The 20,374-nt window shown below is 43.2% G+C and overlaps 1 protein-coding gene across 1 annotated transcript in view; it reads right to left on the bottom strand.

Moving 5' to 3' along the window:
• Positions 1-909: 909 nt before the first annotated feature.
• LOC115094648 (secretory phospholipase A2 receptor-like) overlaps positions 910-20,374 on the bottom strand; it is a 154,848-nt gene continuing 135,383 nt past the window's right edge. Inside the window, 5 exon segments of the mRNA XM_029607897.1 lie at positions 910-927; positions 1,987-2,028; positions 2,031-2,131; positions 5,251-5,367; positions 9,534-9,674. Of these exon segments, the coding sequence (XP_029463757.1) occupies positions 910-927; positions 1,987-2,028; positions 2,031-2,131; positions 5,251-5,367; positions 9,534-9,674 (419 nt within the window).

Below are 20,374 nucleotides of genomic sequence, written 5' to 3' on the forward strand. Positions count from 1 at the left end.
AAAATTTTGCTGGCTAAGTTTAAATGATTTTCAGCTAAAAATCAGCCTAGGTTGATAAAAAATATGCTGACGTCAAATTTTCAAAGGATTTTAATGCTCAACTTTTCTGGGCCCCTAAATTAGCCCTTCTAAAATGTGTTACAGCTGAGTGGCTAAATAGAAGCTTCAAAGTTTCACTGAAAATAGGTGCTTAACATTGGACCCTAATTTAAGCACTTCGCTTTATTTGAATATTGGCCTCTGAGATCCTAAATTTAGGTACTTAAATTAGGAACGTATTTTCAGCAATATAAATTTTTGGCTGAAAATTCACCTAAATTTATGACCCTAAAAGATTTAGGCTCCCAAATTAGGTGCCTATTCCTGAAAATCAATTCTAAGCTCCTAACTTTTTTTTCCTCTACCCTAACTTAAGTTTCTGTAGCCACACACTGAAGCTGACACCACTGAGTGAGTAAGTGCTGTGCTGGAGAGGCTGGAACTTTTTATTTTTCCTGGGGGTGCACCAATTTCAGTTTTCACACAGGTTAGGCTACAGCCCTATAAGGGCGTGGAGGGGTTGAGGGCATTTAGAAGGAATGTGACCATCTCATAATTTGGCTGACCTTATGAGTATTCTGTTGTGGCAGTCTGAAAACAGCTATGTATGGCATTGAAGTCAGCTATGTATGTAAACTAATTAGACATAATTAGTTAAAAGAAAACCAACAAAGTACTTAGATAGAGGTGAGACCTTTATAAGGTAATGAATGCTTAAAGATGCCAGTTGTCCAGAATGTTACAGAATCTTAACTAATTTTATTTTTGGCAGGCTAACAAGATTCAGCTATTTTATAAATTAAATGCACCATTGCACAACGGTAAATTATATGCTATATCTACAAAGCTTATTTTTAATAGTATGTAGGTTTACATCTTTACTTGGACCTGAATCAAAATGAAGAGTTTCAGATTCAAAACTACCAAAAGCAGAATGGTGACTAGCATAACACTTCTGAACTTTATAGCTGTCTTCATTATCTGATATACTCTGAAAAAACAAGTTCGTGGAAACAAACAATGAGTTAATTAAAACACTCCTATAAAACTCAGTTGATAACAGCAGCATGTTACGCCATGCTGCCATCTAACTTTGTGATGTTCAATCATCAGCTTGACAGCTGCATGGCTGCCACTCCCATCTGTAAAGATACATGACCTTCCCAGACATTTCTCATCTGTCCAGCCAAGCAATGTGTTATTAACACTGTAGGCCTGATTTATCAAGGTCTTTCCTCATAGCACAGAATGAGAGGAAACCATTGGGAAAGCAGGTCCCATTTGTTCTTAGAGTATTCACTTTTGGAACAACATTAATATTGTGAAACCAATGGAATCTTACACATTTCCAGATAAAGCATTTATTATACAAAGAGTGAGAAGTAAAGGACCAAACATCTGTTACAACTTTATGAGCCGTCCATGTAACTCACTGTGGTACTGCAATGCAGGAGATTCACATCTGAGATCCCTGTTCAGGACTGGTATAGCTTAGATATGTCACATAAGTAGTACTGCTACTACTACTTAACATTTCCTCAGCGCTACACGACATACGCAGCGCTGTACAGACATACAAAAAGACAGTCCCTGCTCTATAGAGCTTACAGTCTAATAAGACAAACATACAGGACAAGAGACTTGGTTAAAAGAAAGGAAAGTTAGTCAAGACTAAAAGCAGACAATCAGGCATAAGATTTAAAAGCGGTTTCAAAAAGCTGGGTCTTTTGATGGGATTTAAACATAAGTGAAGCGCTTGCGGTCCAGAGGAGGAGGGAAGGCTGCTGCTGCTGGGGTGGGGACTCCTACTGGTGCAAGAGTGGTGCTGGGAGTTCAGTTTCAGAGGAGACTGCACTCTAAGCCTGCGCCAGGGTGGGACCATGTCAGCTGGGGATAGTGAGAAGGAAACTTAAAAGTGGGGAAAGAAAATGGGAGTGAACATTTTACTTGCTTCCGTCTAATATGTGCTTGACATATAAATCCTTTTTTATTTCTCTGTATTGGGATAACTGCTTTATTCCATCAGTAGCCCTCGGAGCAACACACACGCCACTTGTCTGATCATGCCATTTAGGATCCTTCATTGCCCAATCTGAATAATTCATGGAAGAACCATCAAATCATACTACTGAGATATCTAAGGAAAAAAATTTCAATTGTGCCTTTAAATAAGGAGCAACTGATTTTTGTAATAGTAAGACGTGGATTGCCATGTGCACAAAATATTTAGTAAAATAGTTAAAACAAGTAGAAAGTGTGACACTCTAGAAATCCATGGTTCAACCCCCTGTGCGTGACTTATGACAAAATTACCCACTTTGACCCCCTTCCGCACCAACTTTGAAAAGTCCAGGGTCTGATGTCTGCCCACAGACCTACCTCCACACCACAAGTGTGGTAAACCTATATTCAGTCATTTCCAAATTTTAAGGGATGGACACACAAACTGTATTGCACACAGAAATTCAGTACAATCTCATCAGTCTCTGTTCTAGAAAACCAAGGCTAAATTTGCTTTTTCCATGAATTACATGCCAAAATTGTGTGTGTATTCTACGCACACATAAGGCCCCCAAAATATATAAATGTACTCTGTAAAAGTAGCACCACAGTGAGCACTGAAATTAATGGCATTCAGTGCAAACAGCCAAATTATAAAGAACAAGAAACCAATACCTAGATGAAATACAATAGCTAATAATAATAATAATTACAGTAATTAAAACCACTAAAATAAAATGGAAAGTCTGAAGGATTCACAACTCATGCTAAGTGATCCAGTAATAAAACCATGGACTAAAAAGTAGTAGCTTTATTAGGTCATTGTAAAACTGCAAATCTAAAATGCAAACTGCCTCCATGGCCAGATCTAGTCTAGGCCCATCCCCTCATCCCCCAAAGGAAAGAGTGCTTTGTACATAGGCAGGAGGCAAGTCCACTACGATGTGTGCAACATTTAAATATGCTGTAAATATTGCATGCGATAGGAAAAGGGGTGTGTTTTATGGTAATAGCCTATTTATCACAATATGTGTTATCTTAGTGCTTTGCATAGATATCACTGCAAAGTGCATTAACTTTTTGTACTTTGTGGTAATACCTACATAATTGTATTTTCCTACCTGCAAAATGCTCATTTCAGGAGAGAGAGAGAGAGAGAGAGAGAGAGAGAGAGAGAGAGAGAGAAAACACATCTATCTACAAGGCCCTTGTAGTAGTTAGCTATTTATGCTACTATAGGAGGCCTACCAAGCAACTCGAGGTGAGGTTTAGCTGGTAGTGTAGTCCATCAAGCTAGGTTGAGAGAACATTGTACAAATGTCATCGTTGTGTGTGTTTCCTCTCTCCAAAGAACATCAAATCTTCACAAGAGTGTACTGTTTTGTTCGTAAGTCTCATCTGCATGTAAAAGTGGCCCCTAACCCCTACACTACTATCTAAACCTCACCTCGGGTTGCTAGGTGGGCCTCCTACAGTAGCATAAATAGCTGCTTAATATGGTGTTTAACACCCCCCCCCCCAAGGCTCTCTGTCTCTCTCTCTTTTCTCCTCCCTATTTCTCCCCCTCCCTCCCCTCAGGCCCTTCCCCAGCCCACAAATGCCCAAAACGGAATTTGCAAAAAAATTGCAAATTGCATTATGGGCATAACACATGATATCATGATATCGCACAGCTTAATGCAATTGAAAAAGGTGTAGTTATTGTCAGCATTAAAACTGTGCAATATCGTATGTTATGGCTTTGCACTTTGTGAAGCCAGCCCACTTTTATGGAAATCCTGCCCTCGACTCCTCCCCAATCCCTCCCCTTTAAAAAAATTTGCATCGCACCATGCATTATGGTGCTTATCGTATGTGTTAAGGCATTTTCGCATGTGAAAAACCATAATGCATGTGAAAACGACTTAACAATTTGATAAGTGACCCTGTAAGTTTGATGTGACACAGTAGAGACAATTTAAGAATAATGAAGAAGATGAAAAACAGGAATAAAATGTACACAATTTATTTTCTTTCCTCCTGTTGCTGACGCTATCAATATTGTTCTGTACTACTTCCCTCCTTTTAAAGTCAGTTTTCATACTTTTTAAATCCAAAAACTTTGCTATCATTATTTAGACAAGGTGGGAAGGAATCCTCTCTTGGTGTAGCTCTGCTCTGACCTCTTTGGCAGCATGCTTGTGTTTTGGCCTTTACTATTTCAACAAGAGATTATAAAGTCACTACTTTGCACTCCCTCTTTGTCACATTCCTGCTCATTACAGGTGGTATTAGAAGCCATTTACATGGGTCAATAGTGGATTTCCCTGAATAAAATTGGCTTTCTGAAATTGCCCTTGCTCAATACGGCTCAAAGTATGATTTCCTGGGGGGGGTCATATTTAAGCTGGAGTAGGGTTGCTAACTGGTTGCAGACTTTTAGGACAGGTTGATCCAGTCCTGGTTTTACTCCCTTGCATGCAGGTACTTATAGTCTTGATTTTCTTAGGGAATGCAATAGGTAAATTAGAATGTCCCAGCATGCAATGGGGTAAAACCAGGACTGGATCATCCTGTCCTGAAAATCTGGAGCCAGTTGGCACCTCTAGGCTGGAGGAGGAAAATAACGTACACAGATTGCTCTGTCAACTCTATGCATCTTATTTTCCAGGGAAAAAGTAACTGTACTAAAAGAAGGTGCAAATATCTACAAGAACTCTATGTCCTACTCCCACATCCCACAAAGTATGTTTCAAAGCAAAAGTGTGCATGTACTTTCACTTTGGAAATTGGAGCAAAGATTAGGGGTAAAAAGTACTCACAGACTTTATCCCAATGCACACATTTTGAAATTGCACCATAATGTCCTTGGCTGATCCATTACACTCTCTCTCTCTCTCTCTTCTCAGCTCTTTCATGTATCTTATAAGGTAACAGAAATAACCAGTCACAGAAAAGGCTTATAGATTGGTTAAAAGAAATACAACCCATGCTATCTTTCTCAAATGAAACATACCCAATGTCAAGACCACTTCTACTTTAGTCTCATTTTGTTCTGGTAATACACAGAGGAGACTAAATTAAAGTTCACTTTAAATTTTGGAGATGGCCCCAAAACACTCACATACCATGACCTGCGATCCAGGCAGATGGTGCTACATTTTGCTAATCATGATCCCTGTGACCTGGGATCATGGTTTTTCCTTTTTTTTCATATCCTCTTTTACTTACTCGCAGTACTGAGTACAATGCTTAACCAAATCATTTGGACGGATGAGCCAAAATTGCCCAATTCTTCTAGAACAAAGATATTTTCTTCCTCATCTTTGATAGACAAGAGTGTAAATCCTATTAAATAGAACAAAGAAATCATGATTAATTGTTACTTAGTGATGAAGTACAATATTTGGTTTTCAGATATGCAATTATGTGCTTCATTTGTAATCTTTTTCTATTTGCCCAGCAGTTTCTTCCTGCCCCCTTAGTTTTCCAACTCAGTCAGAAGTGGCCTCCACTGGGCTACAGTGCCGTAACACTTTAAATTGCTACAATCCTGGGGTGGGGTGTGTGTGTGTGTGTGTGTGTGTGTGTCTTCCCCTTTGAATATCATCCCACCTAAAATCCACTCACAATTAAACCTGCTAATTGAACTACGTGTTTTTTTTCCCTCCAATATTTATGTTATTTTCCCAGATCTTCATATTTCCAGTTGAAGCGAGTTAAAAAGAAGAAACCAATCACCAGTGAAGGACAGCAGCAAAAATAAAACATATCAGTTCTTCAGGAGCCCTAAAATCATGGGCCCTGTCACTGAGACTCTTTTCTTTCAGTGGTTGTGAATGCTGACTCCACAGCATCCTCAACAGCAGCTGGCCTGGGGAACAAAGTCCTGGCTGAAGAACTGAACATAGATCTGCTACATAGCCCAGGAATTAATGAATGTCAGCAACAGCTACTGAGTCACTTGGCTGGCTTTTCATTCATGTCACCGATTGAACTCCCACTTCCCTTCTCAGTACTGCTGCAGTCATTTGATTGTTTTAATTCTTCCACCTGTCATGGCTAAATCCCATTATATCTTTCAGAAGAGAGATAAGAAAACCTGTTCTGCTAAAGATGAATCATACCACTTAAATATTCAGGCACCAAAGATCACAAAATAATTACGCATACAGTTATTTCACATATCTGGAAAACCAGATAGAAACCTGTGCTCCTGACTCACAAAATCATCAAGAAGTACCAATGATGTTCAGGTAACACTGACGCTAGCTAATGCTGATGCCAGTACCAGGACAACCATAATCTCTCTTCCTCCTGCCCTCTCCCAAATCTGAGGGGCTCCATTCCAGTAATGGTACCATCAGTCTGTAGTGACTAAGAGGTAGAATTTAAAAGTATTATGTGCACAAAAATGGCCACATGTGTGAGTGAGAGAGCGAGAGAGAGAGAGAGAGAGAGAAAATCTCTTTATTAGGGTCAACCTGACACTCAATATATACACCTTTGTAAGGGGGCACTTTGATTCAGGGTGAGTTTTCGAGAGGTGGGTTGGGACTAAGGAGGGGTGGTGTTACAGAAATATTTGGAAGTATTTATTGTAAAATTGGTATCATTAAAGAATTTTAGACTTTATAAGCGATGAAAATTCTAACAAGAGGAGTTGATTTGTATATTGCAGTCTCTGCTAGCTGCATTGTACACATCAACTCCTTTTCATCACTTAAAAGGTCTAAAATTCTTCAATGATGTCAATTTTACAATGAAGACCTCTAAATGTGTCTGTAACAACACTCCCAACCCACCTCCCAAAACCTCACCCTGAATCAAAGTGCCTCCTTACAATGGTCCATATATTGAGTGTCAGGCTGAGCCTTATTAAAAAAAATGCTCTCTCTCTCTCTCTCAAGCTGCAGACATGCACATGAAGAGTATTTTATAACCTATGCATAAACTTTATAAAATTCATAATCTCACGAGATGCCGATAAAGAATATATTTAAGAACTTTATGGTCTCAGCAATTGATTGGTGAGATTATGTATTATCACTGAGTAATGAAGATCCAAGTATATCCCCTGAAGCAGAATTTCAATTTAACATAAGAACATAAGAAATTGCCATGCTAGGTCAGACCAAGCCCAAGCCCAACATCCTGCTTCCAACAGAAGCCAAACCAGGCCACAAGAACCTGGCAATTACCCAAACACCAAGAAGATCCCATGCTACTGATGCAATTAATAGAAGTGGCTGTTCCCTAAGTAAACTTGATTAATAGCAGTTAATAGACTTCTCCTCCAAGAACTTATCCAAACCTTTTTTGAACCCAGCTACACTAACTGCACTAACCACATCCTCTGGCAACAAATTCCAGAGCTTAATTGTGCGTTGAGTGAAAAAGAATTTTCTCCGATTAGTCTTAAATGTGCTACTTGCTAACTTCATGGAATGCCCCCTAGTCCTTCGATTATCCGAAAGTATAAATAACCGATTCACATCTACTCATTCAAGACCTCTCATGATCTTAAAGACCTCTATCATATCCCCCCTCAGCCGTCTCTTCTCCAAGCTGAACAGCCCTAACCTCTTCAGCCTTTCCTCAAAGCGGAGCTGTTCCATTCCCCTTATCATTTTGGTTGCTCTTCTCTGTACCTTCTCAGGTGCAACTATATCTTTTTTGAGATGCGGCGACCAGAATTGTACACAGTATTCAAGGTGCGGTCTCACCATGGAGCGATACAGTCCATTTGAAACATGGACTGTGTTGGGGTTTTCGTTTGTATTACCGCCATTGCATTTACAGCTCCTTCAGACAACTCATAAGCTAAGTACCCTTGTTTTATTTGCATACAGAGCAATTACAAAAATATATAAAGCAAGACTGTATATTCTTATGAGTGTATTAGACCTATGATTAATGAAAAGGCGATGAAGGCTCTTTTCCTATAAATTGGTAGTGGCTATTATGAAGGTCTTGAAAGACATTTCTGGTATTTCATCTATAGAGGGTTGTTTTGTTGTTTGGACTAGAATTTTAGACACAGTCATAGGAGAAATGTGCATAAATCCAGGCCCGTCAAGAAGAGCACAATTTAAGCTACATGCAGTATATTTTCCCAAAACAGTATGAAGGACTGGATTTAGTTCTCATGCATGCTAATTAATGGGTCCCCTCATGATCTGCAGAATAGAGGTGGGAGCCACTCCCAAGATGTGAAATGATCAATAGGCAGCTCTTCTTCTTTCCTCCAGCAACTCTCTTTCTTCATGGATTCCCTTTAAAGGCATTCGTCTCATTCTGGTCAAATGGCACCCCTAGGCAAATGCCTACTCTGCCTAATGGGAACATGGTCATGGTAATACAAACATGCCATCTTATTTTCAGTAGTACAAAACCTATCTAATTTTTCTCCTATAGCATAGGGGTGGCCAACTCGAGAGCTACAAACAGGCCAGGTTTTCAGGATATCCACAATGAACATGCATGAGATAGATTTGCATGCACTGCTTCCACTGCATGGTCCCTAGAGTCTCCAGCAATGGGGATGCAGTCATTGCGGTAGGGCCGCCACTGTCATGCTTTCCTTGTCAGTCTTCTTAGGCACATGCGCATGGTCCACACCAGTACTTGAAAGCCTTGTGGCAAGAAAAGGATGAAGGCACTGGGATATGACATCAGCTCTGACTGGGGATTTAAACTCCAGCTGTGCTCCCAGCCAGCGCCTCAGCAACAGGTCCTCCTGCCTACTGCAACACATGTTGCTTTTGTTCCTGCTCGTTCTTGCCTTATCTCATCCAACCTGTCCTGTCTCATTCAGTCCCCCTTGCCTTGTTCCTGCCTTCACCTCGGACTGACTTCAGGATCTGACTCTTGCCTGGACCTTAACTACTCTTCGCTTGCAGTCTGCCATTGACCTTTTATCTGGACCTTGATTACTCTCCACTTGCCACATGCCATTGACCTTTTGCCTGGACTCACTGCCTGCCCTGACCCTAGGCCTGTCTTCGGTGTATCGTTCTGATTGCTACCTGTCCAGACTCAGCCTGGCCCCGGATTCTCTATCTCTCTTTACCCTGTGGAACCATCACCTAAGTCTTGTTGGCTCCCAGAGCCCAAGGGCTCACCCTGCAGGGAAAGGGGTTGGTAAAGATGAAGCTCCTGATCAGTCCCGACCCAGGGTATACTCGCCAGCTATCGGTGTGGACCTAGGGGATTCACTCTCTAGGCTATGCCAAACACATCACAGCTCTAGTACATTATCTCATGCATATTCATTATGGATATCCCGAAAACCTGGCCTGTTTGTGGCTTTCAAGGACCGGAGTTGGTCACCCCTATTATAGCACTTTCATGCAACTTCTAATAACATTTTGTGATACTGCAACATTTAAATGGGGATTATAGCTGCTTCAGCAAGTCCAATGATTTCAGAAACCTATTTTAAATGATGAAATAAAGGAACAGAATGACATTTTAGGGTTTGCAATCAGATTAAACAATTAACAATAAATTACCTTGCTGCTTGCAAAATTCATGTGCCCCATCAAAACTTGCACTATTTAACACTGTTGAGAAACTGTAGCAATTGCTTTTAAAACGTATCCAGGGAACTTCTGTTTCTTTGCATTTTCCTCTGAATTCGACTAGTTTTTGTTCTACGACAAGATCATAGTTCAGACAGCAGCAACAGCAGGACATTTTCTCACTTCATATATTTTATTAATAATGTACCAGGAATAAAGCAGCACTAGCCATTCTGCCCTAACTTGTCTTTTCTGCCTCTTTTATATCCTTTCCTTTGTATAGAAAAATCCATTAATTTAAATATTCAAAAATCATCTCAGATCCTTTCACCTCTGCATCACCAGTCCAAGTCCATTCTGACTGAAAAAATTATTACCATTGGAAAATCATTTGTGTGCAATGAGTTGGTGATTTCAATCCACTTTCTAGAAGGCAGGAATCTACATCACTTTAAAGATGGCATTGATTTGCCCTCTTGTTGGCACTTTTAGCAGAGAGACAGCAGGCCTGGTGTGTATTACCCTCTCACCTTTGAAGGTGGGGCCTCCAGACCAAGATTCTACCTGTTTTGTGGATCAGACTGTGGAGAATTTCAGTTTCCAGGGTTGTCAATCCAGCATCTTTCATAGGCATTAAAGGGAATATTCACCCAATCTGAAGCTGGAAAGGAAGCTGTGGCAAAAAGCTATTTGGGAAGGTTAGTGAATTTAAAAAAAAGGTCACTATTCATAGGAGGAAGAGAGTCTGCGCAAGAGGCCACATAGCAACAAACTGGGTTATGATGAGTATACAATAAATTATTTTGGGCTGGGCCTGCCCTGCTCTGATCTATGGAATGCATTATTTGCCTCATTTCTCTGTGCATGAGACTCATTACACTTTCAGATGTGCAAAGTTGCATAGGTGATGTTGATTTCCAATAGAAAAAGGTGAGAAAACCACATTGAGTATGCTTGGGCCATAGCATTAGTGCAAACTACGGTAAGTGCAAGAAGCCAAAACGCTTGCTCACACTATCTCCATGCCACCGAATTTCCATACTCTGAGCCAAATTTCCATAAGTTTCAAAGGGGAAAACACCAGCACTCACGCAATTAAAAAATGCTTATTACAGGGCAAACATTACCAACTATTGCTTCAAAGATAACAAGTGTCATGTGCTGCCATCTTTACAAGACAACGGTATGTCATAAAAACTTATCCTGGTCATAAAAGGGGTAAGATGCTATACTCAGATGGTTAAACATGCCTTTCTATAAATTTGAGAAAGCCAATGCTAGGGTGGTCTGCTACAGTTAAACCAGGGCAAAATAGTATCAGAAAAGCAGGGGCAGAGTGAAAAGATGACCCATGTGCCCCTACATGGCATATTATTGGGAAGCTCCTGAAGAACAGGTCAGCAAAGCATTGGCGCAGCAGGTTAACTAATGTACTTTTTAACAACTCTAAGGGCAGTTTTCAGCTGTGCCAATTTATGGGGGTAAGCAGCTTTGAAAATTGCCCTCTGTGTGAGCCTTCCAGAATGCTGCACCTGCAGCAGCTTCTTCTCCATCCTTCACCTTTTTCTCTGTGTCCATCTCTCCTGATTCCACAGCTACCTCCTCTGGGTCGGGAAGACACTGATAGACACTAGTGTTCTGTAACGGGCAGCACAAAATGAATACCTTGCTGATTTTTCGCTGGTGTCTAAACTGCACCCCCCCCCCCCCCCCCCCGTAGCAGAGACTTCTCTCGCTGTCGTGGCTGAGGGGGATGGTGTATTAGATGTTTCTGCATTGTCACAAGGCCCCCTGATGGATTCTCACAAGGTACGCAGCTCAATACCCTCTTCCCAACTGGGAAGAAAAGGGGTCCAGAACCCACCTGCAGGTCTGGAGGGGAAGCAGGGCTAAACTAAAGGATAATACTCTCCTTTTGGGCTTTGCTAATTTTAACACAATTTTATTCAAGATAATTTTGAGGTGAATTTTAAAAGCCTGGTGTGCACTAAAATCAGGGGATACGCGCACAAGTCGGGCTCGTGGATGCACACCGAATTTTAAAAGCCGCCCGGATGTGCACGAATCTCCCACTGTGCGCAGATCTCAAACGTTTTCAAAAAGGGGCGTTGTGTGGGCGGAGCATGAATGTTTTGTGGCATGGTCAAGAGATGTCTGCGTAAATATTTATGTGCCTGGGTGTGTGCTCAGTTCTCTGCCAGGTAAGTTTACTTCTGCTATGGAGAAGGTGTAAGTTAAAAAATAAAAAAGCATTTCTGATGGGTTTAAAGGGTCTGGGGTAACTAGGGGGAGTGCAGACTATCACATCAGGGGGGGTTTGGAGAATCCAGCTGTTCTGGGTGAACTGGTGGATGAATTGAAGAAACCGGCAATGGAGTGGACAAGCGCTCCTTTTAAAATTCCCTGATTTATGTGGAAGAATTTGGATTTATGCAGCTAGGTGCACACCTACTTAACATTAGGCATACATGTACACATGTTCAGTGTATTTTATAACATGTGCAAGTTATAAAAGTGCTGCGACCCTGGGTGCATGCTGATGAAAACGTGTCAAAGGGTTCCCACGTGAGGTTTGAAAGTTACCTTCTTTTCCAGCAGTTTCTTTATAAAACAAAGCCAGTTTCATCAAACACATTCACAATGATAAATCAAACCATTTATTCTTTCTGCTTTTCCTAGGACTATATAATTATAGAACCGGTTCTTTAATGAATCAATTTACCAATCAAGTATTAGGAAAGCTTTTAAGTACATTCTTTCTTACTGATTATGAATTTCTGAATGTGCTGTTAACTTCTGAAATTTATTTTATTTTTCTTTTCCAGGAATATTGATGTTTAGAGTTCTTCACAGGTAAATATGTTTTGTCTAATGTCTCCTTCTGTTTCTGTGTCTTCTCCTCCATGTTTAATGTTTGCTTCTGTCCTCTCTTTATCTCTGTCTCTCTGTGTCTGTATGTTTCTTTCTAGTTAGGCCTTCCTGTGTATGTTAGTATGTGCACACTTAGCTGAAGCATTCTGCATGTTGGTGTTGCTCATGGCTCGGGATCATCACTAGGGAGCGATGACTGGACCTCTTGATCACCCAGATTCTCTCTTCTCCCTACTAACATATTCTTTAAATACAACTTAAAAAAAAAATTCCTTCCACTGAAAATCTTCCTGAAGCTAATGTGTTCCCTAACATATAAGTCCACGATGGCTTGTAGCACTGAAGTTTTCTAGCTAGTTGAAATAAAAGAATAGGCAATTGGTCCTACTCTGGATTGAATTCAATCAATCTTCTCTGTTCCTATTTAGAACCAACTTAGTTTTGTTTTCCTATAATCCAGTGTTCTCTGAAATGGGTTGTACACATATGAAATTCAGCTAAAAGAGGCTTTATCTTGCAAATCTCTTTTTTCATTAGTTGCTAGCAAGTTTTATCTCTAGTTAGTGCTTTTGTAAGAATTTGTTCAGGCTTGTAACTCAGTTTACAGCAGTTAATAACTTCTCTGTAATTCTCATTTAGGTTTTAGCAAAATTAGTAGGTTCCCTCAATCTTTTATAAATTTCACTGACTTAACCCTTAAAAATTATTAATGCCTCAGTTTTAATAAAAAGTGACTCCTCTTGTACTTTCAGTTAAATGGGATTTATGTGCCAGTGCTAAGCTAATATTAGCCAATTCCAGGGCATATGCTGATTACTTTCTTTAAAAAACTAAATAGCCAGGTTCTCCTTATCACACCTTTCACTATCCTCCCTCCCTTCAGGAGTTTATATTAGCTTTTGGAATTTGCTTTAAGAAGGAGGACCTATCCTCCTTCTGTTGGAGGATAATTCCTTTTACTCTTACTGATATCTCTTAAAGTAGCAAAGTGTATTATTTAAAGATTCTTAATATGTCAGGTTTCACTTAAACTTTTAGCAATCTTTTTCACTTCAAACTTTTTTTCCAAACATTCCAGCTGATCTAAAAAACAAAAGCTTATAATTACTTCCATGTGTCAGTTAGTATTAATATTACTGTTGGCTGCTTTGAACTTTTACCTTAGCCTTTTAAATAAAAACTCTTTCATGCACACAATTCACTCATACTACCCTGTCCTTTCAATTACTAAATGTTTTTTTTTTTCTTACAACTTTTCAGTCTCAGAATGGAGTATGAGCACAGCACTTCTGCTCTGGGTGAAATCCAATGATGTTCTCAGATTCTAAGCTGATAACTGTTTTTCTGCTAAATGATATCCTTGTCAAACTGTAGGTCCTGCACTGACAGAGTTCTATAAAATGACCCTCAGCCAGTCTCCTCTCCCCTGCCTCCCCCCCTCCACTACATAGTCTCCAGGAGATGTTGGCAGTGGTAAAATTACTCAAGATATTCACAGAAACTTTGGAGAAGCTAAAGGTTGGTATTCTTATGCCAGTCTCTTCAGGAAGTTGATTACCAACATTTCTTCATTAGGCAGTCAGGTTGCGCTAGCAACGGCTTCAGAATCCCAGTTAGACTGAGCTGAGCTGTGCTATTTGAAAGGGGTGAACCAGAACTTGACTACTAGCAGCCTTCCAGAATGAAGTAATTTTATACAGTATACTTAATCTGTGGCATTTCAAAAGACTTCCTATCTTTCTTAAAGACGGCAAGGGGTGCCCAATACCTTTTGTCTCTAATTTTGCATTTTATACTTCATTACTGGCCAAAAACTTCATGCTGGCGTGAATGCCAATTTTAAAGTGCCCATAGCATCTACACCCATGGTGAGAGCTTGCTTGAGACCTCAGACCCCCTCACATCTATGTCCTTACTTTATTTTTCATCTAATTTGGCTTATTTTATAAGTTTCTACACAAAAACTGTTGCAATAGAATTGGTGCTATTTTCACTTTTTTTGTAATGTTTTTACTCATGGCAAGGGCTTGCCCAGTGTTACGATTCCTGCCCGTGGAGCTATTGTCCGCGAGCAGGCCTCTCACCTGCCATGTGGCTGGGACCTTCGCGGCAGGCTGCCGCCGTTGCCGTCTTCATGCGGCATGGAGGCCGCACAGGCCAGCTCTTCTTGCGGCGGGGAAGCTGCAGACTTTCCTACTCTTCGCGGCTTGGGCGCCGCCGCTGCTGCCTCCCAAGCACAGCCTGGGAGAGGCTGCATGGGCTGCGTCCATCTTCGGACCTGCATGGCAGGGCTGAAACCCAGGAGCCTCCCCTTGCGGCCGATACCTCTCCAGTTCCCCGACGCTCCTCCGGGGGTCCTCAGATGGCAGAGAGCCGTCCTTGCCACTGCCGGGGTCCTCGACTGGCAGGGAAGCTGTCCCTGCTGGTGCCGGCAGCCAGCCAGCTCCTCCCTGGTTCTGCACGGCCGGATGCCACTGACCATGGTCCTGCTTCTTGCTTCAGCTTTCCCTCAGGCGCCAGCGCGCACCTCTTCTCAACATTTAAAGGGACAGCCACAGGAAGTGCTGCTGGCTCCTCCCGATAATGACTTCCTGCTTCAGCCCTATAAAAGGGATCCCTCTTCAGTCTCTCGTTGCCTTCGGATTGGGTTCTACAGTCATCTGTGTCTCCTGACCGGTCCAGGTCCTCCGTGGTCTTCCTTGCTTTGATGGCTTTGTGTTCGGTGTCTTCATGTTCCTTGTTTCCCAGTCCTAATGTCCATGATGGCTTCATGTTGTCTTGTTCCCGATCCAGATGTCCTTCTTCTTTGGAGTTCCAGGTTTCGTCTGCTTCCTGTGTTCCATGTCTTGCTTCCTCATGTATCCAAGATTCTGCCCTCCTTCACCATTCCAAGTTCTCCTGGATCCGCCAACTCCTGTGGTCCTCCAGATGACACTTGCTCTGTCATTGGAATCTCATTGCAGTTGGATCTGGTTCCTGCACTCCGGAGTCTTCTTGACCTGCCAGCTCCATGGTTCTCCGGGTGACTCTTCTCCGTCATTGGAGTTGCTGGCAGATGGATTTGTTTCCTGCACTCCAGTGTCTTCTTGACCTGATAGCCCCTGTGGTTCTCCGGATGACACCGGCTCCGTCATTGCAGTCTCACCTCAGCTGGATTCCTTTCCTGCACTTGTCCCGCTCTCCGCGTGGACCGTGACCAGCCTCCTCAGGTTGTGTAGGGCACGTAGTGGGACAGGGTGGTCCGCGACTAGCCCCACGGGTGGGCTGTGTAGGGCGCCCTCAGAGACAGCGCCAATGTCTACCTTCCCAGCCTCTTGCCTCGTCTGTGATGTCTTCACTTTAGCCCTTGTCTGCGATGTCTTTGCTTCTCGCCTCGTCTGTGATGTCTTCACTTCAGCCCTTGTCTGCGATGTCTTCGCTTCTCGCCTCATTTGTGATGTCTTCACTTCAGCCCTTGTCTGCGATGTCTTTGCTTCTCGCCTCGTCTGTGATGTCTTCACTTCAGCCCTTGTCTGCGATGTCTTCGCTTCTCGCCTCATTTGTGATGTCTTCACTTCAGCCCTTGTCTGTGATGTCTTCGCCTCAGTCCTAGTCCAAAGTCTTTTGTGTTCCAAGGACTCCATCTGCCCTCATCCTCTGTCCGGCCTGCCGCCCATTGCCGTACCCAGCGGCAGGTCAGAAAGGGCTTGGAACGGTCGGAGGACTGTTCATCAATCAACATTGCATTGTTGGTTGTCCGGGGCGTGCAGGTCTGGTTGAGGGTCAGACCTTGTTCCTTAGTCCTTGCTTCAGCCTTGTCCTGCTCTCGTTACCCATGCTCGCACCAGCTCACCTCCCGCGGTGTGGCTTGGGGCTCCTCCCTGGGTCATGCTGTGGCCCAAGGGCTCACTTCACCTGCTATAGAGACGACCACGCCCCTGTGCCTATAACCATAGCCGAAGGCCTCCCAGCCCTCGGTCTTTAACAACTGCCAGAGGGTGCACTCGTAACAGAATCCGAAGGCCATGAGCTCGGTGAGCTGTGCCTGATGGGCTCCAGTTTTCTTTGGACCTTTGCCTTGATTTTTGCCTGGAATTTTTTCTTCAGCCTCTGGATCTTCTTCAGCTTGCTTCCACCCAGAGAAACTTTTGTTCCAAACTTTTTGGACAATTAATGCCCGCCTTAGTCAAGATTTGTGGGTGATAATTCTCTGTTTCACTCGTCTCGTCTACACAACCCACAGGAGATGCCTGCATCCAGACCATCTCAGTGTTCATTCGTCCTGGAACTCCTTCGACTGGCAGGAGTTGCCTGCCATGGTTCCAGTGATCATCTCAGTTCTTCCCATTTCGATGTGTTCAGCTCCCTGGGTTTCATTCGACCTACAGGAGGCGCCTGTACCCAGGTTCCACATCCAATAACTAGCATCTTCGACTTTGAGAATCTTCATGCTTCAGAGAATACCTGTCTTTGAAGTATACCTCAGGTCTTGGCATATTCCGACCAGCAGGAGGCACCTGCACCTGAGACCTGTCTTCACATCTTCTTGGTCTATTCAGCTCTTGCCTGCACTGGCTTAGTGCTGGCTCTGGAGTCTTCTCAGCCAGGAGTTCCTCCATAGTTCACACCTGGGGTTTTTACGACCAGCAGGAGGCGCCTGCACCCTAGATGCATCTTCATCCTTTTGCTTCTGACTCCGCTCCTGCTTGCATTATCCTAGTGCTTGCCATAGGAGCCATCTTCAACTAGAAGTCTCTCTTCATATCTGCAAGGGAGTTCCCAGCTATAGACTACTTGTTGGTTCTTCGCAGATGTCACCTTCCTGCGAATCTCTTTGAATCCATAGTCTGGTCCAGCTTCCGTTCCATACAGATGAATTCGACTCAGGATCACCATCGCGAGCTATCCTGCATCCATGAGCTTGCCACCATGGGTTCTTCAAACATGCAGCATTTCAAGTCTTTGATTAGGATTGGAATTCCTGATTTCTTGTCATCTATTCTGCCACCAGTGAATCACTTCTGCAAGTTTTCTCACCAGTGCCTATTGACCATCACCCTGAGCCTTTTAGTCTCTGCTTCCTGCTCAGCTCCAGATTTCCACCTTCTGCAGACCCCACCTAAGCCCAAGCGGCTCGGATCCTCAAGGGCTCCTCCTGGAGGGATCTCGGGTCTCCAATGGTAAAGATTGTGGGTCTCTCTGGTTCTGACTTCCTGCTCAACTCATGTCTTTTGAAACCTCCATCGCACTCTAGTTCCCGGATGTCTACTCCTAAGCCCAAGTGGCTCGGTTCCTCAAGGGCTCCTCCCGGGGGGATCTCGAGCTTCCGATGGTGAAGATCTTGTGAATATCCTGGTTATGACCTTTGCTGAGAGTCTTCTTTCAGAATTGAATTCACCATCTTCTTTAGACAAGCTGCCTCTAGAATTACACTCCAGCATCTGAACTCTGTGCCTCAGACTTCCTTTTGAATCCTCCTGACACCACGGCTCTTCAAGCCAGCTAGTAAGTTGTCTACAGATTCTCCTGAGTTCCATCGTTACAGCTACAGAATCCAGTTCAAACTTCACTTCATGTTACCACGGTGAACCAAGAACTGGTCTTCACTACAAGTTAATACTCGGCAATGCCTTCTGTTCTTCTTGGATGTCTTGCCTTGAATTCTTCCTCTTTGGTCTCCAGAACGTGAGATGCAAGCCTTCTGTCCTGCAACCTCGTGCCTTGCTTGTTTATGTCTTCAGTGTCTTGTCTACGTCTTGCCTGGATCTTCATCATTCTTCATGTCTTCAGCTACAGTACTATCATTGTTACAGTTCCTTGACAAGAATCTTGCAACATCTGTTCTTGGACCCTCGCTCTCCCCTTGTCAGTTGGACTGATACCTGGTCTCCTCTAAGCTGTTGATATGTGGCTTGAGGAGGGGGTCTTTAAGGAGTCTTGTTCCCGATCCAGATGTCCTTCTTCTTTGGAGTTCCAGGTTTCATCTGCTTCCTGTGTTCCATGTCTTGCTTCCTGATGTCTCCGAGATTCCGCCCTCCTTCGCCATTCCAAGTTCTTTTGGATCTGCCAACTCCTGTGGTCCTCCAGATGACACTTGCACCATCATTGGAATCTCTTCGCAGTTGGATCCGGTTCCTGCTCTCCGGAGTCTTCTTGACCTGCCAGCTCCATGGTTCTCCGGGTGACACTTCTCCATCATTGGAGTTGCTGGCAGATGGATTTGTTTCCTGCACTCTAGAGTCTTCTTGACCTGCCAGCCCCTGTGGTTCTCCGGATGACACTGGCTTCGTTATTGGAGTCTTACCTCAGCTGGATTCCTTTCCTGCGCTCGTCCCGCTCTCCGCATAGTCCGTGACCAGCCTCCTCAGGTTGTGTAGGGCGTGCAGTGGGACAGGGTGGTCCGTGACCAGCCCCACGGGCGGGCTGTGAAGGGCGCCCTGAGAGGGAGTGCCAATGTCTACCTTCCCAGTCTCTCGCCTCGTCTGTGATGTCTTCACTTCAGCCCTTGTCTGCGATGTCTTTGCTTCTCGCCTCGTCTTTGATGTCTTCGCCTCAGTCCTAGTCCAAAGTCTTCTGTGTTCCAAGGACTCCATCTGCCCTTGTCCTCTGTCTGGCCTGCCACCCATTGCTGTACCCAGTGGCAGGTCTGAAAGGGCTTGGAACGGTCGGAGGACTGTTCATCAATCAATATTACGTTGTTGGTTGTCCGGGACGTGCAGGTCCGGTTGAGGGTCAGACCTTGTTCCCTAGTCCTTGCTTCAGCCTTGTCCTGCTCTCGTCACCCATGCTCGCACCAGCTCATCTCCCACGGTGTGGCTTGGGGCTCCTCCCTGGGTCATGCTGTGGCCCAAGGGCTCACTTCACCTGCTATAGAGACGACCGCGCCCCTGTGCCTATAACCATAGCCGAAGGCCTCTCAGCCCTCGGTCTTTAACAACTGCCGGAGGGCGCGCTCGTAACACCTAGTCCCCCTGACTACTTCTCGCTAGTTCCTTGTGCTTGATTAAATTTATTTTGCTTGTTTTAACTTATTTTTCATTTATTTTTTAATTTTTCTTAAGTTTTAATATTTACACCAAGAATTAAATATTTGTTAATAGAAACAAAACAATAATAATCAAAAGGAAAAGTCATATGAGGAAACACAAATAGTATGTTAGCTCACAATATGGAGAGGAAAGAGAGAACCTCCAAAAGAAAAGGAATCAATTACAGATAATTCTATTTTATTTAAGTTCTAACAATACCCCAATAATTATGGAATTCCAACAGGGAGGTTAATTCTAGTAATAAGAAGAGCTTCAAGTTGCTTAAGATCATAAGAAAAGTATCTGATTTCACTCAATGTTAACAAGATCTTAAATGGAAAACTTAAAATGAAAGAAAAACCTAAGGCAACAGCTTTCTCTTTAAGAGAAAAGTTTTCCATTGGGCTTGTGATACCTTGGATATATCTAGAAAAACAGCTACTCTATGTCCCATGAACTCCTTTGAGGATGCAGCAAAAAATTAAGTGTCCACTCCTTATCTGACTCTAAAATATACACCATGAGCAAAGTAGCTGTGGAGTCTATATTGGAGTTTTGCAAGAAATTGGACAATCCAAATTATTACTTGAGTCCTCTTTACAATCTATGTCCCTTGCCAGTAAGCCCTGTCTTTAAGATGTTAAATAAAAATTCTTTGATATAGGAGGGAAGGACTCAGGGGGGATTAACAAAATATCTTGACAGAATTTTTTAAAGAAGTTCCTATGAGGATATTAGAGAAGATTTGAAGAAATCAATAAAAAAAGATTAAGGACCAGATTTTAAATCACCTCCACGCGCCGGGCCAATTTTCAAAGGCCCGGCCACACGCGTAAACCCCTGGGACACGTGCAAGTCCTAGGGTTTGTGAAAGGGGCGGACCAGGGGGTGGGGAGGTCTGGGGGTAGGGCTAGAGGAGCCCGGCACAGCGGCCATTTGCCACTGTGCTGGGGG

Source organism: Rhinatrema bivittatum, chromosome 6 (genome assembly GCF_901001135.1).
Source record: "Rhinatrema bivittatum chromosome 6, aRhiBiv1.1, whole genome shotgun sequence".
Lineage (NCBI taxonomy): Eukaryota > Metazoa > Chordata > Amphibia > Gymnophiona > Rhinatrematidae > Rhinatrema > Rhinatrema bivittatum.